We start from the raw sequence: 18,868 nt of genomic DNA, 5'->3' as shown, positions 1-18,868 counted from the left end.
GCCATTTCTCCCACCTGGAAAATCCGCTTCACTCCAACCCTGCATGTCTATATCCTACCTACCCTTCATGCTTTATTTCAAATGATGCCTTCTCCATCTAAATCATGTTTCCTGAGAACTCCCAGCACCTCTATTTAACCCTTTTATAGTTCACATTTTACACTCACTGTAAGGCCCTGTTAAATAGTAGCTACCATTATTATTAGGCACTGGATTTTTCCAGTTCTACAAATGTTCTTATTTTTTTCCGTCTGCCCTTGTCTGCTCCAATAGATTGATTTAGCTCAAACTACATATTAGTATTGTGGTTGTTTTTATTTTTAAGATCAACTGGTTATAACAATTTTTAATTGTAAAGCTTCAGATTTTTCAACACAGTAAAAAATGATTTAAAATGTCTTTTTAGAACTCAGCTCATAAACAAATGCAACTTTAAAAACTGAGAGTTAAATCTGAAACATACTGGTGAGAGTAACATGGATGCTATCATATTAAAGGCCTTTGGAGGCGAGCTAGCATAGTTTACACGCCATTGGACCTATTTATAGAGCTGACTCCTTTCTGCAATGTCAACTGTAACATTATACTTATTTTAAGCCTCAGTATCTCAAATATCAGCCTCTACTAGTTGTACAGTTCTCTCTTATTTGATACCAGAGAGCCCAATGGAGTCTTCTGAAGAACCTAGTCAGATTAGCAAAGATAACTTTTTAGAAGTTCCTAATTTGTCTGATTCTCTTTCTGAAGATGAAGAAGTTAAAGCTACCTTCAAACCTGGTTTCTCCCCTCAACCTAGTAGACGAGGTTCTGATTCTTCTGAAGATATGTACCTGGGCACTCCGTCTTCAGGTACAAGAAGAGTTTCATTCGCTGACACCTTTGGATTCAATCTTGTGTCTGTCAAAGAATTTGATTGCTGGGATTTACCGAGTGTTTCAACCAGTTTTGACTTAAGTAAGGACATTTTCCACACAGAAGAATATGTTTTATCTCCACTCTTTGAGTTGCCTTCTTCAAAAGAAGATCTTATGCAGCAACTTCAAGTACAGAAAGCAATACTGGAGTCAACTGAGTATCCTCCTGGGTCTACGAGTATGAAGGGCATTATTCGAGTTTTGAATATTTCTTTTGAGAAGTTAGTATATGTGAGAATGTCCTTGGATGACTGGCAGACACATTATGACATTTTAGCAGAATATGTCCCAAATTCATGTGATGGTGAAACTGATCAGTTCTCCTTTAAGATTTTATTGGTTCCCCCTTACCAAAAAGATGGCAGTAAAGTTGAGTTTTGTATACGTTACGAAACTTCTGTTGGTACGTTTTGGTCAAATAATAATGGCACAAATTATATACTGATTTGTCAAAAGAAAGAACAAGAGCCGGAGCCTGTAAAACCACGGGAAGACGTTCCTAATAGACAAATAAAAGGCTGCTTAAAGGTAAAATCAAGGTAAGGATATGTCTTACATTCATTACTCTTCATAGTCTTAAAGTATTTTATGTCATTCTTCATTTCATGTGTTGTAAGAAATAGCCATTCTGTTTAAAAATATACTGCTCATTATATAGAAAACAACGGTGCTAGGCTTTAACAACGTCAGTGCTATTCAAATAATAGCACTGTGTTATCTCTCCTCCAAATGCAAGGAAAAATATGGGTATAATATAATAAATGGAGAAGCAGGGGAGTACAATGTGCATATTGCCCGCCTAATGACTTACAAATTGTTAAATTCAACCATGGAATGTAGATTCTTAACATGTAAAACTTCTTTTTGACATATATAGTATATTTACTTTCAGTGGCTTTTAAATGTCTATGCCATACTTCAAAACATTTCTGATTCTCACAAAACAGTGTTTCAATATGCTCTTAGTTCTCAGAAATTTGTAGGCTTCCCTCCAAACTTTTTAATGACTGATTAAGTCATATAGGAGTGTTTGGAGTGATACGTGTTAAGTAAATCCTAACAGTGATGACTTTAACGACAAACTAAGAGAAAGACAAAAGTATATGAGTTATGTATGAATCACATAGAAAGTTTATAATTATAAACAAATATAACATTATAGAACACAAAGTAGCATGAGTTAGTAAAAGCAAATGGAGCAGAATTAAAAAAAAAAAAATGACCCAAATAGAAATAAGGAGATTCAGCTTTATAGATCAGAGATTTGGGATGTGACTCCTCATTAGTAACCCTGCTCTCCTGTTAATATGAAAAAATAAAGAAAACTGCATTCAGCTGTCTCCACTGTAGAGTTGGCTAATTTCCATGACACTAGGTTAGTAGATAAAACATCCAGGAGGAGATAGATTCCTTCTGATCCTCCAAGTGTCTCAGTGGGAAAGTCGACTTTGCTCCACAAGTCACAGGCAAATGTTTGATTATCCTTTGGGTGGTCCATCCTAACTGTTACTAGACCTAAAGATTCTCACAATTGCACCAGAAATAGTGTAATTTGAAGAGGGAACTGTATTAGGAATCAAGACACTGAGATTCCAAGTGGGATTTAATAAAAAATATAAGGAATAACGTTGGAAAAATTTCAACCTCTTTATGCTTTAATGTCTTGATTTATTATATGATAGTAAATAATAACACTAAATGTGTTAGTCTAACACATTGATGAACTAAATATAACATAGGTGGAAGCAATTCAATCATATAAAATATTTCTATTTTCATTATCCTTTAAAGTCATTTGAAAGATTGGCTTGCTCCACTTTGAGAATTTTGCCAACTTTCTCAGTCCAAATAAAACTTTCTCAGATTTTAACTGATGCTGTTAAGAGAATAGTATAACCATAATCTCTACATGTGCTAAAATAATAACTTAGATGTTTATGAAATTACTTGGCAACATGTTACCTATATAGACAAAATAAGTTCAACACTATTTAACAAAGTAATTTATATACACAAACATGCACATTGAATACTTTACAATATCTATTAAACGTGCTGCAACTTGCTCTCTCTGTTAGTGAAAAGCAAAATTTAGAAAGGTCACAACCTTATTGTCAACATGCTAATAGAAGAAGCAGTGTTTAAGTCCAAGGTATTTTCTGAAGTTTAAGATGCAGCTTTAAAAATACAAGCAGTGAACTATGGTATAGATAGAGGATTCTTTTGATAGATAAACCCTGACTTGAAACCAAGAACAAAAAAGGGCAACTGATAGGTCTAATCTTCCACCCCAGTTATGATATTATTGGAACTTCTCCTAGTCTAAGATATGTATAACTATATACATCCATACACACATTTGTATTCAGAACAGTAATCATTGGATTCATAGCGGACACCATTCAAGTTTTAATATTGCTTTGGGGAAAAACCTGAGAAGAACTAAACCACAAAATGGTCTAAAGGCCTGTAAAGTTTCCTAATGAGTTATAAAAATGGAAAAAATCTCTCTCCTTCAAAACCACAAATACATTTTCTGCACTTCTATAACTTAAAAATGACCAACATAATTCAAACCACATTTTGAAAAAAGCATTTGCCTCTGGAGGAGGCCTTTTGTGCTGAGTTTCAGTCCAACATGAATTTTTACATCTGATTTATATACCACTCAAAATGGAGTGTATAAAGGAAATCCTGACAGATCCTTAGAACAGCATGTGCCGTAATAGAATATTTATACAGCTTTTCCATGATATAATTTATATGCAATGGGGTTTCAAATATTCCTAAAACTCACACAAGAGAGCATTATCAAATTTCTAAATGAATATTGCAGTTGGATTTCATTGTGAAGAATTTAGTTAGGGAAAAAGAGCACACCTTATTAGTGTTATTTTGCAAAACGTGTAGTTGGCTAAAATAAAAGTGAACTAATACTTATTTGATCAAAAAATTATAGCTTCTAAAATATCCTTCTCCCTTCAAAGAGTTATGGAATCTAGATAGGTTTTTTTTTGTTGTTGTTGTTGTTGTTGTTGCTGTTTTTAGTGTTTCCACACTTCCTCCATAGCTTAATTTGGAGGGCACTTCTTCCATAGGATAAATACAGAAGAGAAATTTATGTGGATTTTTGCTCCATACATGCAAGCAATTGATAATACTGTGTTATATAACTCAGAGTTAAAGTGAAAATAAACTGTCCTGATGCAGACAGTAACATCTAGCTCCAATTCTTTTTAAAACCAAAGTTAATTTCCTATCAGGGTCCTGGAGATTGTATCTTCTGAAAGTGTCAATAATTCCTTCTAATAAATACAGAATGAACTGTGGGAACACATTTAGTGAGGTAGGATTTCTGTTATGTCAATCACCCTAGGCACTATGCTTTTCCTGTGGAGATTTTTTTCAGGTCAGAGTCTGAAAATCTCTACATTGATATGGCTGTCTATTTGATGTTTGTTAATCTATCCACTTTGACAGAAAGAAATATCTAGAGGGAGAGGAAAGCAGAGTTTGTAACTCTCAGGCATGTGACTGAGAGTGACCCAAAGGTATTTAATTGCACGGAAAGTCATGCATCATGAGATACTTGATAAGTGTCACCACATATATGGCACAGGTGTATGTGTTAGCAAACAAACTAAGCAGATTTCTGATCTGCATTCCTTGGGATTTATTTCAAAATAAATGACCAAAAGAAATAAATGACATTGATATAAATTACATTAAATTTACAGAGATAAATAAGCCAAAAATAGCATGCATAAGCAGTTAAAATTACGGGCTTCAGAGTTAAACATATCTGGCTTTGAGTCCAAGCTCTACCATGCTGGCTGTGTGACTTTGGGCAAGTTAAGTTTGGTTTCTTCATCTGTTAATTGGGAATAACAGTAGTACTACTATCTTCTAGGGGTTGAGATTTCTGTGGCATGATACATATTAACTTCTATGGCACAGTGTCTGGCCATGGTAAGTTTTCAGTAAATGTTAACCAGCATAAAAAAAGACAAGGCTAACTTTAGCTTTAGGTGGATCTCAAAAACCCTAGAAAGGCTCAACCTGCCCCAAAGTCTTGATACCAAGACTTTGCTTTCAGGGTTCCCAACTTTTCAGCTTTGGAGAGCCATTCCTTTGTCTGTTGCAGGATTTTAATCAATAAACAAAACTAATTCAATTGCAAATTTTCGTGAGAAATGTGTCACCTTATATCTGAAACACCCTGAAACTGGGTTTCTTAGTGAGTATTAAAATTTCCACATTTACTAGATGACAAAATAGAGGAACAGAAAGGAAGGGGTAAAAAAAAAAAGGCATGAATTTCAGCATTGAACAGACAATGCATATTAATCCCAGTAAAATATATAGTTAGTAGCTAGGTGACTGTGGACATATTACTTTACTTCTCAGCGCCTCAGTTTATTCATCTGTAAAATAGGGGTAATGATGCCTGATATTGTGATGATTCAATTACCATAAAATTAGATACTTTTAAGGCTTCTAATAGAGTGCTGGCCACATACAGAGTAGTCATCAAAAGCGAAGCATATTCGCCATGATTATCAAATCTTGTTCAGCTAATTTCCTGATTCTTGGACTTGTACGATTTCTCTAGACCTCATAGTCTACCTTGTTCAGGTTCCAAAACTCATTCAACAAGTGTTTATTAAGGACCTGTGTGTTGTCAGACACCAGTATCCATGAGAAAAACATGGCTGCAAACATGACTCTGAGATGAGGAGAGGCCCCAAAGAAAAGGCCTCCCAGGGGCTGAGAGAAGAGAAAGGGAAAGAGAGAGACTATCAGCTCCGATTCTTTGGGTATACGATGGGATAAAAAATAAAGTAAGAACCATTTACATTATGTTTCATGTTTTCTAGAACATGTGATCTATCACTGATCTTGTGCAAGGGCTAGAGGAGTGACCTTTTTGTTCCCCCACCAGCTGCTAAATGTATGTTCCCAACTGTTGGGTACACAGACTGACTTCATCTGGTTTTCTATTTTATTAAGTGAACCCAATTTATTATTTTAAGTAAAGAAATGGCATGATATAGGTGTTGGATGGTATTTATAACTTGGCCAGGTGAATGCAAATAAATTCCTGAAAGATTTCAATGCCAAAGGAGAAAATTGATCAGTCTTCAATTTTTGTACCCGAGAATAGAATAAGGCACATTCAAGAAGGGAAAAGAGAGAAATATTTTCTAAAGCATGATTTTAAGATTACAGAGAGTTTACCTTTCAGGGTGGTATAAAATCGTCAAAATGAAGCCAAGAAAAGCATTGGAAAATGGAGCATAAGATATGGTAATGTTGCATGTTCCAGTCAGGCCCATTGGATCGTGAGACTTCCTTAATTTACACTTACAGTATAATCTGGGATCCTGGAAATAGTCCAAAGAGGTGTAAATAGCCCCATGAGGCCTTTAGGACTTAATGTATTCCATAACTAACTTGTTGTGAGTCCGTACTAATTGTGGAAGCCAGGTCTGGTTAAAGCGGGGGGGACCCTGGCAAGGCCATATGGAAACATAAAACGCAGCTGCACAGGACCTGTCAAGAGGACCGTTTAGAAGCTGCCAGCTGGTTGACAGCAAGGAGCCAAGTAGCTTAGTTTCCTTGGAGATCTACCAGGGCTTTGTGGCTTCCTGGTTTTGTATAAACCCATAGCCCTAGAAGCCTAGATTCCATGGAGTAGTTTTGGAGCCTTTTCTGAGAGAAGAAGAACCTGAGAGTCTCATCATTCAAGGTGTTTCTGAAGCTCTGGTTGAAGGAAATCACTATGGATCCCGTTTCTTACATGGATCCTCTGGATCTCCATGAGACTTTACTTCCCACCCAAGCCCATCTGCAAGTCTACACAAATTCTGATAGGGCCCAAGCATTCTGAGCCAATAAGGCTCCAAGAAGAAAAAATGATTATAATTTGGGACATTTAGTTTTCCACCTTCTTCCAATTTTGCTGCCTGTGGCTCTTGTCCCTCTTCTAAGTTTTTACCCCAACATCCCAACAGAAATAATATAGGGGAAGTGACCTCAGGAGCAGACATCTGAGGTGGGCCCGACTCCTTAGTGCCCTGGCAGACGTAAAAGGTCTTCTACACTCTGACACTTCACCTTGAAACCATGCCTGAAACTTTTACACACACACACACACACACACACACACACACACACACACACACTTCCCTTCCTTAAATGCAGACACATCTAGGATGGAAGGGACTATCTTTATCTTACACCTGATTAAAGTCAGCTGCACAAGGGGGCTTTAAGTGTGGATTGAAACAATGGAAATGGATAATTTTAGAGCAGAGAGCATTATGGGATACAAGGCAAGTTTGTGTACGGAGTTGTAGTAAAGGCTCCATAGAGGCAAGAGGACTCGGTGGGGGAGGGGGGGGGTCTGGACTGTATGTGTGTATTGAAGGGAAAAGGTGGATTCCATAAACAATGAGGCCTAATGGAAACAGCATACCATTTAAAGTCGGGCAGATTTGAGCTGTCAGTATAACTAATTACTAACTGTGCAAACTTGGATAAATTATATTTTTCATCCTTTTCACTAAGGCCAAAATAGGGATAATAATTTCTACTTGGCAGAGGTGCTATGAGAAATACATGAGTTAACATATACAAGCATCTGTCTCAGTTGCTGATACTTTATATGCACTCAAAATGGCATTGGTGATAAATTCCACTTTTTAAAGTTTATTTATTTATTTTGAGAGAGATGCAGAGAAAGTGAGTGGGGGAGGATAACAGAGAGAGGGTTAGAGGATCTGAAGCAGGATTCGTGCTGCAGACAGCCTGATGCAGGGCTTGAACTCATGAACCTCAAGATCACGACCTAAGCTGCAGTTGGACACTTAACTGACTGACCCACCCAGGCACCCTGATAAATTCCACTTTTATAAATCTTGTATATGGCTAGTTCTATGCTCAGGATTAATGGAGGCATGCTTTTTTTTCTTATAATAATTTCTGCTGCCAGGACCCAGGCTAATACAAAGAGTTTCAATTTTAGTTGTATTATAGATTCAATAAGCTTTTGGTCACCAATCAGGGACACCAATATTGATGCCACTGCTGCTATGAGGAAAATTATTTCCAAATTCCAGCGATTTCTGGGTTACAAAAAAAAAATCTGGATTGCCTGTTCATAAGTTGAACACTACTTACAAAAAAACTACAACGTGTTTCTTTTTAAGGTAGTTCTTAAAATAGTTCTTTTGGACTAAATAAATAAAGTTACCTGCACACGACTTCACCTTATTGCTTTATACCTATGAATAGAAGATGAAATTGAATTTTATGTAGTTCTTTTCCTCTAAGAAAATATATTATATACCATTGCATTTCAGTCATTTCTTTGTTTTAAAGCATTCTCCGTACCCTACCTCTATATAAAAAAGAAAAAATCTCCTCAGGACATATGTCTCGGATCTTTTCAGGCTTTTATTCTGCTTCTCTAATAGTTTTACTTGGGTAAATGCCATGGTAGTGTTATTATCTATTATATAAGTAATAACTGGTTTTGAAAGCTTAATCATATCACCCTGCTGTTTAAAGATTTTATGACAAAATAGAAATTGCTAGATTGGAATGCTATATGGCATTGTTTAGTGACAGAGACCAACTGTACATTAAACAAATCTGTCTCAGGAAATTTTGCTACTCTCTCCCCCTCAAGTGAAAGGGTCTGAAAATGGGGTGTGTTGCAAATAAGTACCGTTTACGTCACAAATAGAAATGGGATTCAAACTGTCATAAGACAATGACTGTCCTATGTGTGGTTGTGGATTTGAATTTTATTTACCCCTTTTGAAATCTGTAGTAGTAAAAAAGACAAAATATCCCCCAATTCAGATTTGTAAAGCATGCCAAATAGTAGGCCCTTTTCTTAATTATGTGAAACAGATTTTATAGCCCATTTAACATTGATGGTATTCTGATTTGTTTTACAGATTTAAGCTATGATACAAATCAAATAGACTATAACTTCCTAAGTAAAACCCCAAGCTTATTTTCATTCTTAAAAATTACTGTGGATGTCCATACACAATTACAAATCACATAGAAATGTGTAGGTAAATTTCAGCTTCATAAGCCATGTGTGAAATGAAACTGGGAACAATACTCACGTTTTACTAATATCTCCCTTTGAGGATTAATACAGCTGATTTTATAATGTACTGTCATATGTTAAATCTTTTGGGTATTTACCAATAGAAGCATTGCACAGATTTTGAAAATCACATTCAGGTGCAATAGAAAATATAATCTTCACATATATTCTAAGTAGGTCTCTATTGTGTTTGGTGTAAATAAAGTTACAATCATTGTTTCCAATGTTAAAACACACTTGATTTCTGAGTAATTTTCAACAAGTCGTATTGTTTTAGAAAAGACCGCTTAATTCTTTTGCTTCCAGTTAGACTTATGCCAAAAACTACTCGGGCCGAATGGTTATATATTCTCTTATTAATCATCTACCGGGAAATTGTGCTCTTCAGTAATGTATTCTATCAGGAATTCCTTGTCTTTTATGTCCCATTCATATTGTTCTAGGTCTTTAATCTTGCCATTTGTTTCCTCGGTTTCTGTGACTGATTTCTATTTTCTTTGTCAAGTAACCTAACAGCTTTAGATTGTTACCCTGCAGGCCTAACTAGTAAACTACTAAACTAGTTGGTAGTATTCTAATGCAAAAATCAAAGAAGAAAAAAAACCTCCTCACCAACTAGATTTTCCGAAGGAGTGAAGGGTATCACTATTCCAAGGATGGCACTGTGGGCACTAACATTTCAGGTGTGGCAGGGAACAGAAGGCTGCTAAACAGCTCTCCCGATCCTGCCATTAGTAGCTTTGAGTTCTGAGTTCTGGAGTGATTGTTATTATTACTGTACTTCCTATGGGAGTCACAGAAGAGAAAGATACTTAATTTACAAAATTACAAAGTTAGAGGTATTTCAGAAGATTACTTTGAATAGGTTTATAAAAGTCAAATGTAGTCTAAGCCAGCTGAAATTTAAATTGTTAAGTGTATCCTTTTGTAGAAAGGTTAATACAATGTCTACAAGCAGAATTCATCTGAATAGATGTTAAATTTCTTGACTGTGTGTGTGTGTGTGTGTGTGTGTGCGCTATTTGCTTTAATGAATATATGCAGAGGACTGGGAAAGCTAATCCAGTTCATAATTTATTTAGTAAATTGAACATAGCGAGCAGAAGTAATACTGTCCATCTATATTCAAATTATTCTTGACTCAATTCCTTTTTGTGGAAAAATATACATACACGTATCTGTTTTTATGGGCTTTTTACTTAACCCTTATCTTGTTTGTGTATATGTGTGTGTAATACATAAAGACATTCTTCAGATAGATCATATGTTTGCTAATCGTGTGCATATTTTCTGTATTAGTAATATCTCATTTAAAGCTAACTTTGGCAAACAAAGTTAAATTTTTAGATAATGCTCGTTATATGGACATTCAAGACATTTGTTTACCATTCTCATTAAACTCATGTAGTTCAAATGGGATCCCTTTTGCCCTTATATTGCTTTGGGGTTTTATTTGTGTGTTTGTTTTGTTTTAAGTTTAAGAGAGAGAAAGAGAGCAAGGAAGGCACAGGGAGGGAGGGAGAGAGGGAGAGGGCGGGAGAGAGAGAAAGAGAGCGAGAGAGAATCCCAAGCAGGCTCCTCACCATGAGCGCAGAGCCTAACTTGGCACTCAGTCTCATGAACGGTAAGATCATAACCTAAGCCAACTGAGCCACCCAGCTGCCCCTTGGCCTTATATTTCTTTATTCTTCCTTTAAATGACAGTATTTCTGGCCATATTCTTTCATGGAGTAGTTGCTTCTAGGGTACAAAAGGAAACAGCTTTCCTTAAATGAAAGGATTGCTGTTTACCATGTTTGTATCTGATGTAATTTATTTAGAGACAGAAAAATTAACATTTAACAGAAGACTTATTGCTTATCATATATTTGTATGTCTGGAAGGAAGAGGACTTCTGTCATAGGGCTCTCGGTATCTGTTTAGTCACAATGTTTACAAAGGTGGCATTTACAGTGGTGGCCTTTTCCTGTACTTAAAGAAAAACTCGTGTGTGTGTCATCTTCCCAACTGGACTGCAAGTTCCTTGAGGCCAGGAATGATATGTTTGTCTAAGCGTGATTCCTCACTGTAACTAATAAAAGTATTTGCATATAAAAAGCTCTTAAAGATATCTATTAAAGGCAACTGGTTTTCTCATTGATAACCCTGAGGCCTAGTAAAATCCAAAAGCAGCTTCTGAATAATTGAAGACTGAATTATGCTTGTTACAGTTTAATGATGAGTACGTTTATTGTTTTCACAATCTTTAAAACTCAGATGCCTTCTGGACATCTCCATCTGGATATCCAGGTGGCAAATTAATTCCCTTGATGTCTCACACCAAAGTTACATTACTCCTTAAATCATAACTCGTCTTCCTTTATTTTATATTTTGTTTAAAATAATAGACAACATCCCTGCCACGCATATAAAAAACTTAATAAAAGACAACATCCCTTAATAAAAGACAACATCCCTGCCATGCAAATAAAAAACAGAAGAACTGATTTCCCTTTTGCTGGTTCCTATTGATTCTATATCCATATTATATTTTATGGCCATGAGGTAATGATCGTGTATTTGATCAAAAATAAAAATTACTTTAAAAATTAAGAATAGAATATATAAAGACTATAAATACATATTATAAAAAACAACAGATGAAAAGCAAATTTGTCTCTGCAGTAACTTTCTCAACAATTGAGAAATAAATTAATATGGTCTACTATGGGATTGTCTACTACGATGGTCTTTTTTTCTATCCCGAGTCTTCCCAAGTCTTCCCAAGACCTGATTCATGGAGTCACCATAATATTACTTTGAAGTAATGTCAAATAATCTTATCTCAAATAAAATAAATATTCATTGGTTGGCCTTTGACTTTCTTTATACCACAGTCCAGACCAGTGGGACCAGAGCCAGAAAAATTTAACAGGCTGAGTAATGAAAGACCGAAGGCAGATATTGTATGTCTACTGATCAGAATTGGGTCATTCATTCTTTTTTTCTTGCCAGGGCTAGGACCGAAGCCAATACTCAGATTAGTGCTACTGTTGCTCGTGTGCTGCTCCCTCAGCCTGACACCTGTGGATTCTGGGCCTGCCTGCTGTCCTGTTAGCTTTTCTTTATTTTATTGTCTTCCCTTGACTGGGCCTTTTGCCTCTCCTGGATGCCTCCTGTGTACCTAAAGCTCAACTGTATTAAGTTGTTTGGCACTTTCAGCTCTGTCTTGGGACTGCAATCTTGGTCTTCCCCTACATGAAATCAAAAACCAAAAATATTTAAGGGGACTAATGCAATGCATCTAAATGTTTAACCTTAAACCTACAAAGGTAGTGTGATGGATCTGCTACACTCTATATAATACTATTTACATTTTTTTGGATATAATTTTAGATTTAAAGAAAAGTTACAGGAAGAATAGGAAGACTTCCCATATTCCTGTATGCAGATGTTTTGAAACTATATAACACAGGGGCCCATTTGCATTCATTCTTATAGGCAAGAGCTTTAACTTTTGAAAACTTTAAGCAATGGAAAGTTTCTAGTTTATAGCTAATTGCTGATTTTGCAGAACATAAAATACCTTGAAAATACTTGCTGAAAATGTTAACAAGCTCAAAGTGAAATAGTACGGTCATCATCAGACAGTATAAAGTTTTAATTAAAATTTTTTTAAACATTAAAAATTAGAGTTTTATGACAGTAAGATTTGTGAAACAAACATCTATCTTAGGAAACTAGCATAAATAATTATATATTTTTATGGCACAAATACTAATATGCTCCCCCTACACTGACACAGTAATTAGTTCTTATATCATCACCCTCCACTGACACCCCATAGTTTTCATTAAGAGTTTTACTATAATTTTCCTAATATTTTAAAGAACTTTATTGTATAAAACCTAAAGTCTTGACCCAAAGTGAAAATGTATTATTGAGGGAGGGAACGCATGGCATTTGTAAATAGTTCTTATGTTATAAGAAGTTTTTAAGTGCAGTTAGGTAGAAATTAAAGTTTTATTATTTAAACTTGTTGTTTCCCAATTAACTTTTTAAAAATGTTTATTTGTTTATTTCGAGAGACAAAGAATCTCTAGTAGGCTCCAGGCTCAGCACAGAGTCCAACAGGGAGCTCCATCTCACAGCTGCAAGATCATGACTCAAGCCGATATCAACAATCTGGTACATAACAGAGGCCGCCACCCAGGTGCCCCCAGTTAACTTTCAAAGTACAGGTGGAGATGGGTTCCCACTGAAAATGTTATTTGTGAGACTGAATTAAACATTTTCTGGGTAAGGCATCGTTGTTGAGAAAGTTGGGGGGGTATTTTTTTTAGTACAGTCCAGTATAATGGTCTGTGATGAATTGTAACCTCTAAGGAAATTAATTTTTTGAAACCCCTTTCAAAATTATGTTGGCATGATTATAAATGTCAATTTTGTGCGTGTGTGTGTGTGTGTGTGTGTGTGTGTGTTTCTCTAATTCCTAGGGAATTCCTTGGCCAGTTATGGTAATTTTTGATGAAATTCCTTTCATTCTTTTAATTTTGTACCTAAGGATCTGTAACATTAGTTAGAACTTGGCTACAAAACGAGGCGGGACTTTCATATCATGTATGGACTATATCACACTGACAACTTTAATTCTATGATATTAATATTATGATATTACTACTTTAATAAGTTACCTTGTCCTTTCATTTAGAAATTTCTAATTATATAAGCTTAAAGAATATGTTTTAAATCTATCACATTTCTATAGTGATATAAAGTTATCTCCCATTAGATCACTTTTATACATTGTAGTCAGCAATACCACTTCATTTCATATAAGAAATTGGGCAAAAGGGATCTATTTGATCAAGTCCAGAAAATATTTAAGAGAAGTCAGGTTTGTGATTTAAGCTCTCTAATCTGCTATGGCTCTGAACCAAAATGCCTCAAGCAGCCACTTATTCATAAAGAAATAAGAGGGTTCTTGTTTTATGTAGAACACTACTAGGTAGCTTCTATCTTCAAGCATGGATTTGGTTAAGGGATAATATTTATATACCTGAAGAGTTAGCTATCAACATAGTATGTGCCAAATGGAATGATGTACTCAGAGAAAATCAATGGAGACACGGAGCAATAGGCATTCCAGAAAGGACTGTACTTGTAGGCCGCCCTCATTAGGAAGGGCATCTCAGAGGAATTGAGCTTGACGTTGAAACGGTAAACCCCGGTAGGTGGAGGAGGAGCAGGAGAGTATTTACATAGAGTAAAAAATATTTGTGGAAAAGACAGTGTGAAGGACAACGGGAGGATTTTGTTGGTCAATCAGACTGCCTAGAATGGACAGAATTGTGAAAGTCAAACTTGAAAATGAACTGTGCCCACTTGCTAGGCTGAACATCTGAACTTGAGTCTCCCTATTCAAAGATAAAGTAGTATTTCAATTATATTAATTCAGAAAGTATTCAGAATAAATAAATGAAAAGTATGAACTGGGTTGCTAACTGTATGAAATGATATTGATTTAATTGTAAATGTTGAGCATAATTGCCCTCATTTTTTTCTCCTAACATGTTTCTACTAATCGTGTTTTATGGAAGATCCCTTACTGCCTTGAAAAACTGCTTATGGCATTTATGGACACCATTACACTTCTGCTTGTGTTTTGGGTGTCTCATGGTTTAAAATCTTTTTTATGTTATTAACCATTTTTTTTACTGTGTCTTTACCATTTTTACTATTGGAATGGTTAAATATAGGTTTTATTCCTTTCTCGTTATCAATGTTAGTTGTTTCATTTTGCTATAGGTCATCCTTAATATAAAAAGCAGATATGTATGATGGCACACGTTTTTAGATATTTCTAAACCTATTTCATGGTCATGCCTGGGGAAATTTTCTTTTTATAATTAGTTGATCCAAATTCTTCCTTTAAAATCTAAGGGTTATGTTTTAACTGAGTGAGAAAGATTATTCCAGGCGTCTCAATGTTTATCCTTGTGGTTGGGCATATGGAAATTACCCTAGTATGGTCCCTTCTATAACACCAGTGACCTCAAGATTGACAGAGTATGAGTTCTGGTTAACTTGAAAGAAAAAAAATAAGAATATCAGTAGCAAAGGTCTTACTGTGCTCTTCAGCTTGTGCATGGATAGAGAATAAACAAACAAAAGACACTAGTGACTGGAGAAATCAATCAAGGGTCTTCATACATTCAACAAGTGATATTCAGCACATACTACACGTGCCAGATACTATTCGAAACAGCAAGGGTACATTAGTGAAAAAATGACAGTCTCTTTCCTGGGTTAGCTTACATTCTAATGGAGGGAAAACTAATAAGTAATTAGCATAACGAATAAGTAAGTTATGTTAGAAGATGGCAAATGCAGCTGAGAATATAAAACGCAAAGCGGCATCAGAAGAATTAGTAAAGACGGCACATCGCTGAGGAAATGACAACTGATCAGAGACTTGAAGAGAGTTAGTCATGAAGAAATCTGGGGAACAGAGTCCCATGCTGAACAAAGCAGCTGGGGCAATATTTGAAGCGATTTTAAGTGATGGACCTTTCCCTTTTGTCTACTTATGTCTCCTATAGACCGTTGGGCATGTTTTCCACAGGACCAGTCACAACCTCATCACAGGGTCCGTGACAGAAAGGGAAGCGTGCAGTAAAGAGAAAACAGTTTCTCTTTGACACCATACCTTTCTAGGATCCCTTTCTCCTTTTCCTGGCTGCTTTCTGGCTGCCCAGATTCTCATATCTTATCTTTCAAAGGTCCATCTTTTCTACTGAAGGACCAAGTTGCAGCTTTGTTTTAGTGAAGATGGAGTTGTGTTATAGTGAATCTAAACAAAGAAGAAATTTAACACTGGAGTTATTTGAATTTAAAAGCACTAAATAATTGTACCTATCATTTTTACTTTCACATATTTTGATTATCCTGATTATAGACTACTAGTATCATATATATATAGTATTGTACAAACTCGCATAAGTTTATATAAAATGAGACATGTGAAAAGAATTTTTTTTTCATAAAATCAACACCATACATATACAAACAAAGCAAACCATTGCGAAATGCCGATTCTCAAAGACAGCAAGTATAATCTTCTAAGTGCCTTCACTTGCGTATCATATCAGGAAAAAAGAAGACCAGAATATACCTGGTTGTGGTATTTTTACATGAAACATTCTCTTACATATGATAAACCCCAAAAACATGAAGCTATTAGCATTATCCATAAACTTACATTTAAACTATGAAATTGAAAGTTCTGCCTTTTTCAACACTGTTTTACTAGTCTGGGTCTAAAATTTTACAAACACTATCAGTTTTATAATAGCAATATGGTTCTTAGTGTAGAAATTATGAATGTTTCTTACCCTAAACAACATGTAGTTTTCCTTTCAGTTAAAAAAAAATAAGTAAATTTAGATTCACTGAAGTATGAATGGGCAATCTCCATGATGAATGAAAATTAATTGTTTTATAGACATAACAGTAGCAGAAATACAACCTGTGTAAAATTTATATTAATGCTAGCATATTTGATTATATGTTCCGTCTCCTCTTTCCACCCCACGAAAACTCCAAGTATTTTTACTGAAGGAATTAATTTCACACTAACCATACCTTCACAGAGCAGCCAGTGTAGTAGCATAAACCAGGGTTTCTCAAGTGTGGCTGCACACAGGAAAGGGGAAAAAAAGGCACCCATACGTAGGCGCCATGACAAAGACGAATTGCACTTGTCGGGGGCTGGGCTCAGGCGCAGGTATTTTTAAAAAGCTCCCCAGGTGTTTCTGTTATGCCCCAGGATTAAGAATAACTGGTATAATCTGAAGACATAAACACAGGTGTTCTGAGTTAACTTTTTAAAAAAAATTGCAATTCATTTGGTCTCAGTATCCACTAATAGAGTTTAAACGAAAAGAAAGTAAATCTAAACGAAGTAACACTTTTACAGGTATGGCACGTGAGAGGGTTAAGTAATAGTAGCAATGTTAAAGATAAAGTTAATTACCATTTAGAATGAAGTAAATTTTAGAAGTTTTCTTTTACAAGGTTGTCTTTTTGATAATTGTGTATTTTATAAATCAGAAAATCAAGCTTTTAAAAAGTGTCTGTAATCAGATTGCAGGATCTCCTCTTCCTCCAGTCTGATCTCTCTTTGCAAGCCCATGTATCTACACAGCCAGCTCCCTCCCCTCTTTGAGTTTGGGTTAGTGCTCCTAGTATTTTTTTCTGTAGGACCCCAGGCTTCCCCAGTCGTGAATGGTACAATTGTGATTTTTAAATTGCTGGTTTTATTTATCTTTCTTTGCACTGTAAACTTTATGAAGGCAGAGTTTGTTTAATCTTGGCTTGTGTTCGTGGTTTAACTTCTAGTATAATGTCTAGCAAATATTAAATATCTGTCCATCGAAAACACACTGAGTTGTGTCTGACATTCTGAATTAGCATGATGTCCAATAGATGGACTGAGTCCTTCAAGCCCACTTGGTAGTACGATTCTTCAGAGTATTGACTCCAGAATCTTCCTCTGCCTTGTTGAAAGTGTGGCCGAGATACCACCTTTGGCAATGTGGCTGCATCTCAGCAGAATTTGGCTCTTGCACCTGACTCCTTCAGCAATCCCAGTCTGTGGCCCAACTTCTTTAGTCACCTGCTCCTTGCCTTTTGACTCATATCAGGTTCTCAACTAGTCCTTCCAAGCACCATATTGCTCTTGTACTAATCTTCAACCATAGTCTATCTTATTGAGCCCTTCTCACTTCATCTTCTTAGGATTTCCTAGTAATAAACTTTGCTCTATTTAATCAGGGATCCAAAGACCTTCAACCGGGAGAGTCATCTTGGCACTGATGAACTCCTCCATGCTTACTCTATCTCTTCTAATGGTAGGCTCCAGACAAAATAACATGATGTTTGTACTGTGAGCTTCCTAAATCAGTTGGACTTCTTTCCTTAAATCTACATATTCATTTGGATCATTTCTGTATCTGTTTACAACTACTTCAGTCTAGAACCTAGGTAGGACCAATGACTGTTGGATGTTTTCTAGCATTTGGTATTGAAATTAGCATTAGTGAGAATGTGAAGTATAATTAGTTGCTTGTGATAATTATATTAATAAAGATTATTTATATTAAAAATAATATTTTTCCCTAAAGAGATTTAATCAAATAAAGTCTATATAGGAACTCTCCAAGGTAGCAAAGACTTTAGGGCTAATAAAAATTACAGCCGTCATCCAAATTAAAAACTTTTGCACTTCAAAAGACACAGTCAACAAAGTGAAAAGGCAACACACATAATTGGAGAAAATACAAATCGTATATCTAGTAAGTGAGTTACATGCAGAAGAATTCTTACAACTCAATAATAAAAAGAGAACTCAATTTTAAAATAAACTAAGGGGTGCCAGGAAGGCTCAGTCAATTGAGCGACCAACTCTTGGTCTCAGTTCAGGTCATGACCTCATGGTTTGTGGGATTGAGCCCGTTGTGCAGAGCCTGCTTGGAATTCTCTCTCTCTCTCTCTCTCTCTCTCGCTGCCCTCCCCTCTCTCTGCCCTTCCCTCATTTGCATGCTCTCTCTCTCCCAAAATAAATAAATAAATTTTAGAAATTAAATAAAATAAAATGAAATAAGCATTTGAATATATATTTCTCCAAAGAAGCTATTTTAATGACCAATAAGCACATAAAACAGTAGACAACTAATTAATCATTAGGGACATGCAAATCAAAACCACAGTGAGGTATTGCTTCACACCCACTAGAATGATTATGATGGATAAGAGATAATAACAAGTGCTGGCGAGGACATAGAGA

General features: G+C 35.7%; 1 protein-coding gene across 1 annotated transcript in view; it reads left to right on the top strand.

The window, feature by feature from the left end:
- The first annotated feature begins 449 nt into the window (after nucleotides 1-449).
- Nucleotides 450-18,868, top strand: part of PPP1R3A (protein phosphatase 1 regulatory subunit 3A) — a 38,565-nt gene continuing 20,146 nt past the window's right edge. Inside the window, exon 1 of the mRNA XM_049641716.1 lies at nucleotides 450-1,453. Within this exon, the coding sequence (XP_049497673.1) occupies nucleotides 666-1,453 (788 nt within the window). The 5' untranslated portion in view covers nucleotides 450-665. The remainder of the gene's footprint in view (nucleotides 1,454-18,868) is intronic.

This window comes from Panthera uncia, chromosome A2 (assembly GCF_023721935.1).
Source record: "Panthera uncia isolate 11264 chromosome A2, Puncia_PCG_1.0, whole genome shotgun sequence".
NCBI classification, from domain to species: Eukaryota; Metazoa; Chordata; class Mammalia; order Carnivora; family Felidae; genus Panthera; species Panthera uncia.
Note: the sequence above shows the minus strand (reverse complement) of the source record. Positions and strands in the feature narration are given on the sequence as shown.